Source organism: Gallinula chloropus (assembly GCF_964237585.1).
Source record: "Gallinula chloropus genome assembly, chromosome: 32".
In the NCBI taxonomy this organism is placed as follows: Eukaryota; Metazoa; Chordata; class Aves; order Gruiformes; family Rallidae; genus Gallinula; species Gallinula chloropus.
In genome coordinates this window covers 1869229-1884177 of record NC_140117.1, presented here as the reverse complement: position 1 = coordinate 1884177, position 14949 = coordinate 1869229, and the positions used below count along the sequence as shown (strand labels likewise).

The window sequence follows — 14949 nt, the reverse complement described above, 5'->3', positions numbered from 1 at the left end:
GCTTTGCTTTTCAGCGCTGCTGCTGTACAGAGAGCTGTGTGAGTCCCTCTGGACCCTTCCCCCAGAATAACCTCCTGGCACAGGAGCCTGCAGGAGGGACTTGGGTTTGGGGGGTTCCTCACGTGCAGGCAGAACTCCATTGAGCCTGGGTGTGCTGATGGCTGGATTGGCTGGCACAGAGCCATTCCCGGTGGTCCTGTCCTACTGCCCAAAAAGAAGGAGTTGGGCAACAACCCTCATTTCTGGCTGCTCCCATAGGATCAGCCATGGGGTGAGTAGTTGTTCCCTCTGATCACCTCATTGCTTTTTGATATGCGTTCCAGAGGAACGATTTGAAGCACTGGGTGAGTCTTCTTGAGCTCCAACATGGTATGGGGTCTTGTCCCATGAACTCTGTGCTCAGCCCTCTCCATACCAGCATCCCTGGGTCTGGGAAAGACTAAGGTGATGTGCCTGGGAGGGTGGGCAGCTCAGGAAGACCAGCACGGGGCTGAACCCTCTTTCCTGCCTAGAGCTGTGAGGGACCGGCTCTGGGATGTGACCAGCTCTCCTCTCTCCTTGTAGTCTGAAGAAAGTTTCTGCTGCCCCACACTCCAGGTAATTTTGGGTTTGGGTGCTGCTCTGGGTGGTTCTCCTCCCATTCCTCGTGTACAAGGGGCATCTTGGCTGGCCAGTTTCTGGGGCTAAGCTGTGCCTGGGTGTGTTGGGTGACTCCCACACCCAGACCGTGGCAACGGGCTGTTTCCCCACTGTCTTCTGGCAAGTCCCAGTCCTCTTGAGATCCATCAGTGGGGCCAAAAAAGGAGCCATCTCCCCCCTGACACACCAGGCACTGCCCAGACCCAGCTGCTGCCTCCCCAGTCCTGCTCCTCTGTGCTAGGGCTCCAGCTCCACTGGTTCCTGTAAAACGGAGAACAAGATAAAAAGATTGCAATGTTAGCAAAGTGTGTGCGTTGTGATAGCTCAGGAGAAACACCTTCTCTCTGACAAGGGAGCAATAGAGAGGACGAGGGAGCAACAACAGGAGGGGCCTCAAGTCTGCAGGACCAGCTCCATGGCTTTGACAGCAAGACTAAGGCTAAAGCTCACCTAAAGGACCTGTAGTAAGAGTAAATTAAGCCCACCTAGATGTTATTGGGGTGGGGTAGGCGGGTGGGTGATAGTGGGCTCTCATAACAGAAGAATTAGTCATTCCTTGGAAACCCTATCAATATGCATGTAGCATGAATATGCACAGATGTCTTGGATAAAAGCTGTGTCACTGACCCCTTACGGCGTGTACGTTCGGAGGAGCGATCCCCCATGCACCCAGCACTGCAGTAAAGAATACGTGCTTTGTAGTCACCAAGGACTATGGTCTCATATGACTATGAGTCTTGATTTCAGCTTTTCATGGTATCATTCTTCCCATGAGACCAGGGATGGCTCTGGGATGGGATCACTCTGAGGAAGGAGATCATAGAATCATAGAATGATATGGGTTAGAAGGGACCCCAAGGGTCATAGAGTTCTACCCCCACCCTGCCACAGGCTGCGCCACCAACCTCCAGGTCTGGATCTACACAAGGTTGTCCAGGGCCCCAGCCAACCCGGCCTTGAACACCTCCAGGGATGGGGCACCCAGCCCCTCTCTGGGCAGCCAAGGATCTGGGAACACAGCTCCTCGTCCCCTCTACATATCGTACAACTGATGTGATGTGAAGTAAGTGGGTCGCACTAATCCTGCAGTGGGCTCATTGAGGAGAAGGAAAAAGAGATAAATGCCCCAAATCTCCCAGCCCTTGTCCCAGGAGCCCTGGCCTCAAGGGGACAGAGTCCTCTCTCCCCCCTGGAAATACCAATGTTACCCTGAAGCACACAAGGCTCAGCTTCTCTCATGCCTGACAGCTGAGCAGAAGGTGCCCCTGCACCCACACACTGCACCCCAAGCCCACACCAAAGCTGCTCCAAGCAAGGCAGCCAACCCCCACCCAGCTGAGCATCACCGGGCCTGGCTGCAGCCGTTACACTGGACTTGTGCAGGGACACGTATTGCTCCTGGTTGAGGTGGCTGTTCCGGACCACACAAGACCGTTTCCCACCTCTGGTTCCTGTCACTACAATGACATCTTTGGTGTCAAACAGGCCCCTTACCTCAGAGGAACATCTCTGGAAGACCAGTGGGAGACATTACCTGTCAGGGTCTTTCCACAGCACCTCTGGTTGCAGGCACCATCCAGCCAAATGACACAGCACCCGGGTGGCTCTGCGCTTGTAACCCTCCAGAGAGAGCTGAAGGTGAGATCCTGTGGCTGGGGAAGGACCAGAGGCACTACCATTGCTTCTGATTTGCTTGACGTTATTCACCAGTGAGTTTATCCTTGAGCTGGCTGGTTGGACCTGGGAGAAGCTTCTCGGAGCTTCTTGCAGAAGCCACCCCTGCAGCTCCCCACTCCGCAGAGCCTTGCATGCAAACCCACAGCAGTCAGGTAGGGATGGCCTCAGCTCAAAGGTGAGGGACAAATCTGACAGCAGACCTATCATAGGTCCCAATGGATCACAAAACCCACCCCAACCTATGCAGGAACAACAAGGCATTAATGCCCAACAGCCTGAGATCTCCTCCCAAACATCCCATAGAACAAGTCCAAGCTGTCAAGCCTCAGTGCCTGAAGGCAGTGTCTGCACTGACCTGTCTTTATTCAAGAAGCCCTAAGGCTTCCAGAAAATGTGCCAGGTCTCCAGTGGCAAAGAGGGACAGGACAGAGGTCTGTGAGGGACAGACAACCCTAGGGACATGAGGATCATCCCCTGGAAACACTGCATCGGCCACAAACCTGACACCGCCAGATGCTCCAAAGCTTCTCCATAAGGGGCATGGTTTCTTCGTGTACAGATGTACTGACCATCATCAGAGGGTCTGAACCCAGAGATTCGCAAGTCCAGGTTTCCACCAGAGAGTTCATCTCTGGCCAACTCTGTCATCCCAACATATTCCTCCAACGGCTCCCTGGACAGATCCTCCCCATTTCAGTAGTGGGGCACCATTTCAGAGACATGGTGATGGATCCACCTGATGTCCAAGCTCCGAGTGTCCACGCCAGGGGACAACTGACATGGCAGTGTGACATCCTGCCCCATGGTAACATGGAGAGGGTGGCCTGGTCCCACCACTCTGAATTCAGCTTGACAACAGAGAGGGATACAGAGACATAGAGACTGAGTGTTGATTGATTTAGGGTGTTGCAGGCCAGGGTGAAGGTTGGCATGAGCAGTGCACGCCCCATGCCTCTGGTGTTGCTTTGCCCTCCAATGGTCCAGAGACTCTGGAAAACTGGAGTGGGTGTGGGAGGAATGAAAAGAGAAGCAGTTTTCCCTGGAGTGGGAACCTGGCCCAGAAAAGGACCTCCGCCCCAGCCTGCCCCAGTGCTAGTGAGAAACATTTGAGGGGAGCATTGCAGGACAGGACTGAAGGGGAACCCCGGGCAAGGGATGTACAGTGTAAAGAACCCAAAGGAAAGTGAAACCCATGTGGGGCCAAGCTCTGGGCTGAGCTGCCCATGACCCATGGCAGCTTCCTGCCCCACATCTGTCACCTGGAGTGGGATCCCTACCTGCAGGAACACATGGAGAGTCACACAATACCTCAGGAGGACCCCAGGACTTGCCAGGAGTCACATCTGCATTCTTGCTTGAGAGAAGGGTGGGGAAGGGATGCAGAGGTGGGTGATGGATGTTACACTTGTCCAAGAGGGGATGGAAAAGAAGGGTTGCACCTGCTCCCCAAAGAGGGTCTGAAGTCCCCAAACCCCCTGCACAAGCACCCCAATGGTGGAAGAAACCAGTGCTCAATGGCAGGACAGGACTGCGCATGGGTCCCTGGTGCAGTCCACTACTCTGTCCCACTGTTCCTCACCAGGTTTTCTTGCAAATCCGTTACTGGCCCTAAATGAAAGTAATATTTGAAAGCCCCTGTAGGAGGAAAAGTTGCTCAGCACATGGCCACGAGCTGCCGGATGCACCAGGCTGACTAAAACCTGAACAACCGTTAAGCCAGTGTCAGTTGCAGATTTACTGTCCGTAGGTGGAATGTGAGTCACCCTGTGCCTCTCAAAGCAGCTTGTGCTGGAGAATAGCACTAGGGGAGTTTCAGCACTTTTAGAAGATATTTCCTTCCCAAAATGGGCTGATGTTCTCATGTATGACCATTATTGCTGAGGCAATGAGCACAGCCCTGACCAGACCCTGGCAAATTGTCCACCTCAGCCAGTTCCACTGAGTCCATCTCTTTCACAGTGGTGGTTTTAGGACATTTGGGGGTTCAGGACAATGAAGGAAAAATGCAGCAGACCATCAGTTTAAAGAAAAATAAAGGAGAAGAAGGAAGGGAAAAGAAGCCCAGAGGTCATGGGGAGATAGGGAGAAGGGAACACGGTGGCCTTCAGGAGTTTCCTCTTCTGCTGCAGAAGGGCAGAGGCTTTGTGGGGCACTTGTTCCTGGCCACAGACACTTTGGGGTGTCCTGCTATTCTGGGGTCACCATAGGTCACCATCCCATTGACTCAAGGTGATGCTGGAGTTCCAGCCTGTACAGTACTGCAGGACAGGAATAGCCATGATACCCTGTGTCTGGCAGCCAAGGAGTATGTTCAGCCATTGCTGTCACCAAACACCAAGCTGGCTCCAGTGTGGGTATCCCACTGCGTCACAGCATCCTTCTTATATATGTTATCACAGAGGCACTACCACTATCACTGATTGGCTTGACGTTGGTCAGCAGTGGGTCTGTCCTTGAGCTGGCTGGTACTGGCTCTGTGGGACCTGGGGGAAGCTTCTAGAAATTTCTGGCAGAAGTCAACTCCTATGGCTGCAACCCCATCCCCACCCCTAACACCTTGCCATGCAAACCACAACAGTCAGGTAGGTGTGCCCTCAGCTCAAAGGCGGTGAACACATCTGATAGCAGAACCACCATAGGTCCCAACAGGGCTGCAGGACTGGCCACCAAACCCACCCCAACTTGTGCAGAAACACAGAGCGTTGGTGCCCAACAGCCCCAGATCCCCCTCCAAATGTCCTGGCACAGCAAGACTGATCTGCTGAGATTCAGCATCTCAAGGCAGCACCTGCAACAACCCACCTTTGTTCAAGAAGCCCTAACTCTTCCAGAAAACATGTAGGGTGTCCTGTGGCACAAAGGGACAGGACAGAGGTCATCTACCTGGACTTGTGCAAGGCCTTTGACACAGTGCCCAACCACATCCTTATCTCTAAATTGGAGAGATGTGGATTTAATGGGTGGACCATCCAGTGGATAAGAAAATGGTTAACAGACCGTAGCCAAAGGGTGGTGGTCAATGGGTCTATGTCCAGGTGGAGGGCGGTGACAAGCGGGGTCCCCCAGGGGTCTGTCTTGGGACCGGTGCTCTTGAACATCTTTATCAATGACATGGATGATGGAATTGAGTGCACCCTCAGCAAGTTTGTGGATGACACCAAGCTGAGTGGTGAGGTTGACACCCCAGAAGAAAAAGAGCTATCCAGAGGGATCTTGACAGGCTGGAAAGATGGGCCCGGGGGAACCTAATGAGGTTCAACACTGCCAAGTGTCAGGTGCTGCACTTGGGCCGGAAGAATCCCAGACACAGATACAGACTGGGAGAAGAGCTCCTGGAGAGTAGCCCTGCTGAGAAGGACTTGGGGATTGTGGTGGACAAGAAACTTCACATGAGCCAGCAGTGGCTCTTGCAGCTCGCAAGGCCAGTGGTATCCTGGGCTCCATCCGCAGAGGGGTGGCAGCAGGGACAGGGAGGGGATTGTCCCTCTCTACTCTGCCCTGGTGAGGCCCCAGCTGGAGTCCTGTGTCCAGATCTGGTGCCCCCAATACAAGAAAGATGTGGAACTGTTGGAGAAGGTTCAGAGGAGACACAAAGATGATTAGAGGGCTGGAGCAGCTCCCCTACAAAGAGAGGCTGAGGGAACTGGGCTTGTTCAACCTAAAGAAGAGAAGGCTGTGAGGGGACCTCATTGCAGCCTTCCAGTACCTGAAGGGAGCAGAGAAACAGGGGGGGAATCAACATTTTAAAAGGGTAGACACTGGCAGGACAAGGGGGAATGGACTAAAGCTAAAGGAAGGAAAGTTTAAATTAGATATTAGGGTAAAGTTCATTACAGAGAGAGTGATGGGGTGCTGGAACGGATTGCCCAGAGAGTGGGTGGGTGCCCCATTCCTGGAGGTGTTCAAGGACGGGTTGGATGGGGCCCTGGGCAACCTTGTGTAGCTCCAGACCTGGAGGTTGGTGGCCCTGCCTGTGGCAGGGGGTTGGAGCTCTGTGATCCTTGGGGTCCCTTCCAACCCAGACCATTCTATGATTCTATGATTGTTGTAGAGAAATGTACCATCTGTTGCATGAACAACCCAAGAATCAGAAAGGATTTGTGAAACAAGGAATAACTCCTGGGGCATGCTGGCCAATAGACTTTTCAGAATTATGTAAATGCAGCCAGTATATACATGTATTGGTGTTGCTGATACCTTCTGTGGCTGGCCAGAGGCTTTCCCTTGTCATACCAACAAAGCTAGAGAAGTAACTAAAATCTTGTTAAAAGAAATGATGCCTTGATTTCCTGTTCCAGAGGGAACCTCCTCTGATAATGGGCTTCATTTTATTGCAGAAACAGTACAGGAAATTTCCAAATTATTGCAGATTAGGCGGGAACTACACATCCCCTGGAGGCCTCAATCTAGTGGGAAAGTAGAAGGAATGACTCTGGCTCTCAAAAGACAAGTTTCTAACATTTGCCAGGAAGCACACCTTAAATGGACTGATGCCTTACCCACAGAGCTTTTGCCTGGTAAAGATGAATGGATCTCTGCACCAACAGGAGAAGTTAAACCTGGATGAACCATACCTGAGAAACAAGCACTTGCCTAAATAAAGTGTTGTTTAGAATTAACAGTTCAGTTAACTATTGGCTTGATTGTTTATGTATGAATAGAAATTTTCTGCCTCAGGGATAATTATAGAGCCTTCTAAGAAAGTGTGATGAATTTCACTCTGCTAAGATGGCAAATATTACAATAGTGTGTTCCTGGCCTGCTGGCATCTGCCCTCCAACTAGGGTGAAAGCACCAAAGGGATTCAGACTATTTCCTGTCATTTAGAGATTTGCAATAACTCCTGGTGAGGGGCAGTGGGGCAGAGCAGGGGCTGGGATCAGGTAGGGAGCCTGTAGGGCTGTCGGGGTTTTTGCCAGCTCCAGGTGGGAGATGTTGGGCCGGAAGCTGCTGTGGGGTGGGGGCAGCCCAGTCTAGAGCTCAACTCCATATGGGTTTCACTTTCTCTTGGGCTCTTTATGCCATATGTCCCTTGCCCTGGGTTCCCCTTCAGTCCTGTCCTGCAATGCTCCCCTCAAATGTTTCTCACTAGCACTGGGGCAGGCTGGGGTGGAGGTTGTTTTCAGGAGCAGGTCCCCACTGCAGGGAAACCTCCTCCTTCCAGTCTTCCCACTCCTGCTCCAGTTTCTCCAGGGTCTCTGGACCATGGGAGAGCAAAGCAACACCTGTGGCGTGCAGTGTGCACCGCTCATGCCAAGCTCGGCACAGGCCTGCAACAACCTCAATTAACACAGGCAAAATCCATGGCCTTGGAGCCTCTCTGCAGGTAAGGAAAGGTACGTCTGTGTCAGAAGAACATTTTGCCTTCATCAGAAAGCTCTTTGGGCAAAGGACAGAAGGGGACAAGGATATGTTGGGGTGTGGGTAGGAGGACAGGGAGCACCTCCAGAACATCTGGCTGGTGGGAAGGTCCCAGAGACCCTCTTGAGATGTTCCCACTGAGGAAGCAAGCTGCTCTTCTGAAACCCTCTTCCTCTGGCTTTGCTTTTCAGTGCTGCTGTCCAGAGCGCTGGGTGAGGCTCCAGGATGGACTTGGTTTTGGGCAGTTCCTCACTTTAGGGCTGAACTCCAGAGATCCTGGGTGGGATTTGGTTTTGCTTTCCAGGGAAATGAGCTGCAGCACTGGGTGTGTCTGGTGGAGGGAGCCATTCCTGATTCAGGATTTTTTGCACTTCTCAAACAGCTATTTTGAGCCTCCCTGATCTCTGTGGGCTCTTCATCAGCAGTTATGGGATTGCAGGATGTCCTACCTGATCAAATATTCCGTGTTTTGGTTTTGTTTCTAGGAAAACAAGATCCAGAACCGGGTGTCTGTAAGCTCCAACATGGTGTGGAGTACACTCCTGGACACTCCATGCTTGGCCCTTTTCCTCTTTACCCATCCTCTGAATTCATGCCTCTCCCCTGAGACTTGGGGAGATAAGTCCAAGGTTTTCCCCTCTCCCCTGTCACCACCCATGCAATGTGCCTGATCAGACAGAGAAATTCCTGAGGACTGGGGTTGTTTAAATTTTCTCAAAAAGCTGTGATGGTTTGACCCTGGTTGGCGGCCAGACAACCATCAGAGCCACTCTATCACTCCCCTTTTCAGGAGAAAATATATATTGAGTGGCGCAGGAGAGGAGATAAAGACAGGGAGAGATCATCCCGTAATCAACGTCACGTTCAAAACAGATGCAACACAGATAAAGGACAGAAAACTCTCTAATTAATGGCACTGCTGCAGCCCCAGTGACACCAGAGTTGGGTGATGAGAAGTGTGGACCCTATTGTGGCACAGGGAGGGGCAGGGACTGGGAAATGGGGGTTCGGTCAGTCCCTCACAAGTTGTTTTCCTTTTTAGCGGGAGGGAGGACATTCCTCATCCCCTTCCCCTGCTCCAGTGTGGGGTCCCACCCACGGGAGACAGTCCTACAACACAGTTCTTCAATGTGAGTCCTTTCCCACAGGGCTTTAGCTCTTCCCCAGCTGCTCCAGCGTGGGTCACTGCTATGGGTACAGTCATAAATCACAGAATGTCTCTCAAGCCCAGACTGCTCTAGCCTGGTCCACCACAGAGTCACAACCCCGCACCTACCCCCAACAAACCTGTTCCAGTGTGGGTGTCTCTCTCTCTCTGTGTCTCCATCTCTCTGCATTGGCTCCAAGTGCTGGCAGAGGATGCTCCAACGTGGGGTCACAGTGTCCTCCATGTGTCTCCACCTGCTCCAGCCTGGGGCCTCTCCACAGGCTGCAGGTGGGGTCTCTGCTCCCTGTCATCTTCCATGGGCTGCAGGGGGACACACGCTCCACCATGGGCTTCTCCAGGGGCTGCAGGGAGCATCATTCTCTGTGGTGCCTGGAGCGCCTCCTCCCCCTTGACATTCTTCACTGGCCTTGGTGTCTGCACCATTCTTACATCTTCTCACTCCCTTCTCTGCGGGCAAAAAGCGTCTGCTTGCATTTTCTTTCTCTTAAATGTGATTCCCAGAGGTGCTGTGACCATCACTGATTGGACCGGCCTTTGTCAACAAGTCTGCCCTTGAGTCAGCTGTTTACTCAGTCAGGCTCAGGGAATACTTCTAGCTTCTTTTAGAAGCCACCCCTGCAGCCCCCATCCTCCACCAGAACCTGGCCACACAAAACTACAACACAAGGAATTTGGGTTCTTCCAGAGTTCTGACTGCTCTTCCTCATCAGTTATAGCGTGAATATCTCTCCCACCATATCAAATACTGCTTTTTGGGTTTTCTGTGTACAGACAAAAGATGCTCAGTGAGCTTCCATGAGCTTCTGTGAGCTCAAGCAAAGCGTGGGGTCCTGTCCCATGTGCTCTGTGCTTGGCCCTTTCCCTCCTTGTCCATCCTCTCCAACCCAGCATCTCTGGGTCTGGGAAAGCCCAAGGCCATGTGCATGGGAGGGTGGGCAGCTTGGGGACACCAGCACTGGAATAGATTCTCTCTTCTGCCCAGATCAACTGGGTACCAGCTCTTCTCTCTCCTTGTAGCCTGGAGAATGTTTCTGCTGCCCCACAGTCCAGGTAGGGCATGTTCTGACATTTGAAGGCCCCCACTCCATTTTGTCCCCTTCCTGCCTTCTCCCTATTACCTCCCAGCTTCTTTTCCCTCCCTTCTCTTTCTTTTTTGGTTCTTGGGACTGATGGGCTCCTCCTTTTTCCTCCAGAACAGATCCACATTCTGAAACGCCAAACCCTGAGAGAGGGACCCAGTGGCCCTGGCTCGGGTGGACAATTCCCCAGGGCCTGGTCGGGGTTTGCTCATTGCCACAGCTACAGTGATCACACACCAGAACATCAGCCCTTTTTGGGACAGGACACACCTACTGAGGGTGCCAAACCTTGCCATAAAGTGATGTTCCCCAGCAGAGGCTGCCAGGGGAAGAGCAGTGCCAGGAAAAGCCCCCTTCAGCACCTGCCACCCAGGGAGGCTTAGGTTGGATGTTGGTTCTACTTTGTTGTCTTTCTCTCTGGGTCCTGCCTGCAGCTTTATCTTCTGACTCTGGGCTTGGGCAGGAGGGTGCAGAAATTCAGCTAATTTCCTGGGGAATGGGGCCTAAGGGTCTGGCCATAGATTGGAATTCTGAAATTTAGCAAAGGACAAGTGCTTTTGAGATGCCTTGTGCATCCGGCTGCTTGTGCCCGCCCAGTGAGTGACTTTTCTTTCTGCAGGGCGGTTAGAATATTTCCTGTCAGAGTCAGTACCGGATTTGAAAAAACCCTGGTGAGGAGCAGTGGGGCAGAGCAGGGGCTGCACCAGGGAGCTGTGTGCAGTCCCGTCCTGCCCTCAAACACTGGTTTCTTCTGCCATTGGGGTTTTGTTGCAGGGGTTTGGGAATTTCGGAGCCTCTTTGGGGGCAGGGACAGCCCTTCTTCACCATCTCCTCACTGGAAGCTGTAATCCCAATTGCCATCCTCTGCCTCCTTTCCCCTCCCTCCTCTCCAGTGATGCTGCAGATGTGTCTCCCGGTGACTGCCAGCAGCCTCCTGAGATGTTTGGTGACTCTCCACATGCTCTGGGTGGGATCAGGTAGGGATCCTGCAGGGATGGCGGGGGTTTTTGTCTGCTCTGGGTGGGAGATGGGAGACAGGGAGCTGGCGTGGGGTGAGGTGAGTCCAGTCCAGAGCTCAGCCCCACATGGTTTCACTTTCCCTTGGGCTCTTTACACCATCCGTCCCTTGCCCTGGGTTCCCCTTCAGTCCTGTCCTGCACCAGAGCTGGCTGGACTGAGGGTTGTTTTCTGGAGCAGGTTCCCGCTCCAGGGAAACCTCCTTCTCCTTCCAGTCCTCTTACTCCCACTCCAGTTTCTCCTGGGTCTCTGGACCATGGGAGGGCAAAGCAACGCCCCCGGCATGGAACAAGCACTGCTAACACCAAGCTTGTGCCTGGCCAGCAAGGCCCAAAATTAATGTAGGTAAAATCTCAGTGTCTCTATGTCCTTCTCCATCCCAAGCTGACTTCAGAGTGGTGGGACCAGACCACACTCTCCGTGCCACCGTGGGGCAGGACGTCGTGCTGCCATGTCAGTTATCCCCCACCATTGACGCTCGCAGCTTGGACATCAGGTGGATCCGGCACAGGGCCTCTGAAACAGTGTGCCACTACCGAAATCAGGAGTACCTGCACAGGGAGCAAATGAGGGAATATGTTGGGAGGACAGAGTTGGTCAGAGATGGTCTCTCCAGTGGAAGACTGGACTTGCAAATCTCTGGGCTGAGACCCTCTGATGATGGTCAGTATGTCTGCACTGTGAAGGATGGTGCCTCTTATGGAGAAGCTTTGGTGTATCTGGAGGTGACAGGTTTGTGGCCATTCTGGTCTTTCCAGGGGGGTTTCCTGGTGTCCCTGTGTATGTGTCCCCCTGCCGGACCTCTGTCCCATCCCTTTGTGGTGCCTCAGAATACCTGGCATGTTGTCGTGAGACTTGGGGCTTCTTGAACAAAGATGAGTTTATGCAGACATTACCTTGAGGTGCTGAAGCCCAGCAGATGGATCTTGTTCTGTCAGGATCTTTGTGGGGAAATGTGGGGCCATTTGGCATCAACACTTGGCGGTTCCTGCACAGATGGGGGTGGGTTTGGTGTGAACTGTGAGGAGTCTGCTTGGGGATGTGGTGGTGGCCTTGGAGCTGAGACCATCCCTCCCTGACTCTAATCCTGGGTTCTTTTCCAGCCATAGGCTCTGGCCCTCAGCTCTCTCTGGAGGGTTACGAAGCTGGAGGCATCCGGGTGCTGTGTCGATTGGCCGGATGGTTCCCGCAACCGGAGGTTCTGTGGAAAGACCCTGATGGGCAACATGTCCCCTCGGTCTCCCAGAGACGTTCCCCTGACTCCAGGGGCATGTTTGCCACCGAAGACGCCATCGTGGTGACAGGAACCAGCGAGGGGAACTGGTCCTGTGTGGTCAGGAACCGCCGCCTGGACCAGGAGCAGGAGGCGTCCCTGCGCATCTCCGGTGAGACGGCTGCAGCCAGCCCCTGCGGCGCTGGAGCAGGGCGGGGGTTGGCTGCCTTGCTTGGAGCAGCTTTGGTCTGGGCTTGGGGTACAGCCTGGGGGTTCGGGGGCATGGGAGGGGTACGCACCTTCCAAGGAATTGTAGGGCACAAGAGAACCTGAGGCTTGTCCACTTCAGGGTAGCATTGGTATTTTCAAGAAGAGAGAGGACTCTGTCCCCTTGAGGCCAGAGCTCCTGGGACAAGGGCTGGGAGGGGTGGGGCGAGGGTCCCCACAGATGTGAGTGTAAATCGTTCCCTTTTCCTGTGGATCTGTTTGTTTCTCAGCTCCTTTTTTCCATGATGCCCGTCCCTGGATGGCTGGTCTGGGTGTGCTCCTCGTGCTCTCCATTGGGTTCCTTGGCCTCAATGCTTGTAACTGGAGAAGGAAAGGTATGTTTGTGTCAGAAGGATGTTTTACTTCATGAAAAAGCTCCTTGGGCAAAGGATGGAAGGGGATGAGGACACGGTGGGCTGTGAGCAGGAGGACAGGGAGCATGGCCAGAGCATCTAGCTGGTGGGAAGGTTTGAGAGACCCTCTTGAGGTGTTCCTGCTGAGGAAGCAAGCTGCTCTCCAGACCCCTCCTTCTTCTGGCTTTGCTTTTCAGAGCTGCTATCCAGAGAGCTGGGTGAATTCTTCTGGCCCCTTTGTCCAGCAAAACTTCCTGTCAGAGGAGCCCTAGGGAGGGACTTGGGTTTTATGTGGTTCCTGATGTCAGGGCTTAACTCCAGACAGTTAAGCTAGTCAGGAAGCCATTCCTGGGACCAAGGCAGTCTTGACTTACTTGCAAAAATAGAAGAAGTTTGGGATTGGCCTGACCTCTGCCTGTTCCTGTGGGAGCAGCCATGGGGTGAGTTTTTCCCTCTGTTCACACACCGTTTTTTGGTTTTGATTTCCAGGGAAACGAGATGCAGCTCTGATGAGTGAGTGTCTGTTGAGCTCCGGTACAGTGCGGGGTCCTATCCTGGGCACACTGTATTCAGCCCTTTCCTGGCTTGCCTATCCACTCCATCTCTTCATCCCTGAGTCTGAGAAACCTCAAGGTGATGTGCCTGGGAGGGTGGGCAGCCCGGGGATGCCAGCATGGGGCTGGACCCTCTCCCCTACCCAGAGCTACTGGGGACCGGCTCAGGGATTTCATCTGCTCTCTTCTCTCCTTGCAGCACAGAGAAAGTTTCTGCTGCCCCACAGTCCAGGTAATTGGGGGTTTGGTTGCCACTCTAGATGGTTCTTCTCCCATTCCTTGTGTGCAAGGGCAATCTGGGCTGGGCAGTGGGCAGGACTAGCCATGACTGGGTGTGTTTGGTGACTCCTACACTCAGACCCTGGCACTGGGCTGTTCCCCCGCTTTGTTCTTGCCTGTCCCACCCCTTCAGAGCAACATCAGTGGGGCCAAGGAGAGACATATTCCCCACTGACGCCCCATGTACTGCCCATTCCCAGACTTAGCCTACACATCCTGCTTCTCCATACTGGGGCTGCAGCCCCACCATTGCATGTTCCCATGGGACCGAGCTCACCCATTGCTGTCCTGGGGCTGGCTCCAGGATGGCATCTATTGTAGGAAGGAGATACCCAGTCTCCTGTCCGGTGGGGGAGATCCTGGCCTCAGGGTGGTGAAACCTGCCCTTCGTTGAACTCTGCACCTGATGTTCTGGTTCCTCGTATCCCTTGCAGGTGTGGTGACCCTGGATCCCAACACGGCTCATCCCGAGCTTGTCCTGACTGAAGATGGGAGAAGCATGAAAAACGGAAGATCATGGCAGGACCTGCCCGACACCCCTCAGAGATTTACATCTTGGTGCTGCGTGTTGGGTCAGGAGGGGTTCAGTGAGGGGAGGCACTGCTGGGAGGTGGAGGTGAAGGGGGAGGTGGCAGGTGATTCATGTTGGGCTCTGGGGGTGGCCAGGGCCTCTGTGAAGAGGAGGGGGGAAATTGACCTGAGCCCTGAAGGGGGGATCTGGGGTTTGCAACACTCTAAAGGGCAGTTTGTATCTCTCACCTCTCCTCCCACCCCCCTGTCCCTGTCCCACATCCCCAGCAGAGTCTGGGTCTGTCTGGACTGCCCCCGGGGGCTGGTGACTTTCATCAATGGTCACAGTGGGGCCGAGATCTTCACTTTCCAAAGAGCCTCATTCAGTGGAGAGACCATCCACCCATGGTTTCGTTTGGGAACACAGAAAACAGAGCTGTGTGTCAGGGACAGCACCTCCTGACCCTTTCCTATGGCCTTCTGGCAGTCCTGTAGAGCCGCTGCCCTTCTGCAGACACTGCCCACACTCCTCTCCCCAGTGCTGCAGGAGCAGACATCCCTCTCAACTCTGCCCCAGCCCGTCCTGCCCAGGCAGAGCAGGATGGGCTTCAATAAACTTTTTCAGCTGAACAAGGAGTCTGGCTGTGGGAGTTTCTGTAGGGGGTTGACCTGATTCTTGGCTGCTGCTGAAGGGGATTTGCGGTGGGCTTGCAGCAGTGGTTGGAGCAGGAGCGGAGCCTGGGGGCAGATCCCAGCAGGGTGAGCATGAGGCAAGTGGTGGGACGTGGGGGGCACTTGCAACTCTGATCTTCCCTTGTTTTGGTTTTGGGGA

General features: G+C 53.7%; 2 protein-coding genes across 2 annotated transcripts in view; both read left to right on the top strand.

The window, feature by feature from the left end:
• The window catches only part of LOC311202781 (class I histocompatibility antigen, F10 alpha chain-like), a gene marked incomplete at its 5' end in the record, with an annotated part of 270685 nt that overhangs the window by 206272 nt on the left and 49464 nt on the right, over nt 1-14949 (top strand). The gene's annotated exons all lie outside the window — the stretch shown is intronic.
• LOC311202866 (butyrophilin subfamily 1 member A1-like) lies at nt 3037-14695 on the top strand (the record flags this gene model as incomplete). The annotated part of the gene is made up of 8 exons (XM_084277515.1): nt 3037-3121; nt 10544-10595; nt 10818-10901; nt 11426-11673; nt 12045-12269; nt 13264-13407; nt 13528-13560; nt 14042-14695. The coding sequence occupies 8 exons, from the start codon at nt 3037-3039 to the stop codon at nt 14578-14580; spliced, it is 1410 nt and encodes a 469-aa protein (XP_084133641.1). The 3' UTR covers nt 14581-14695.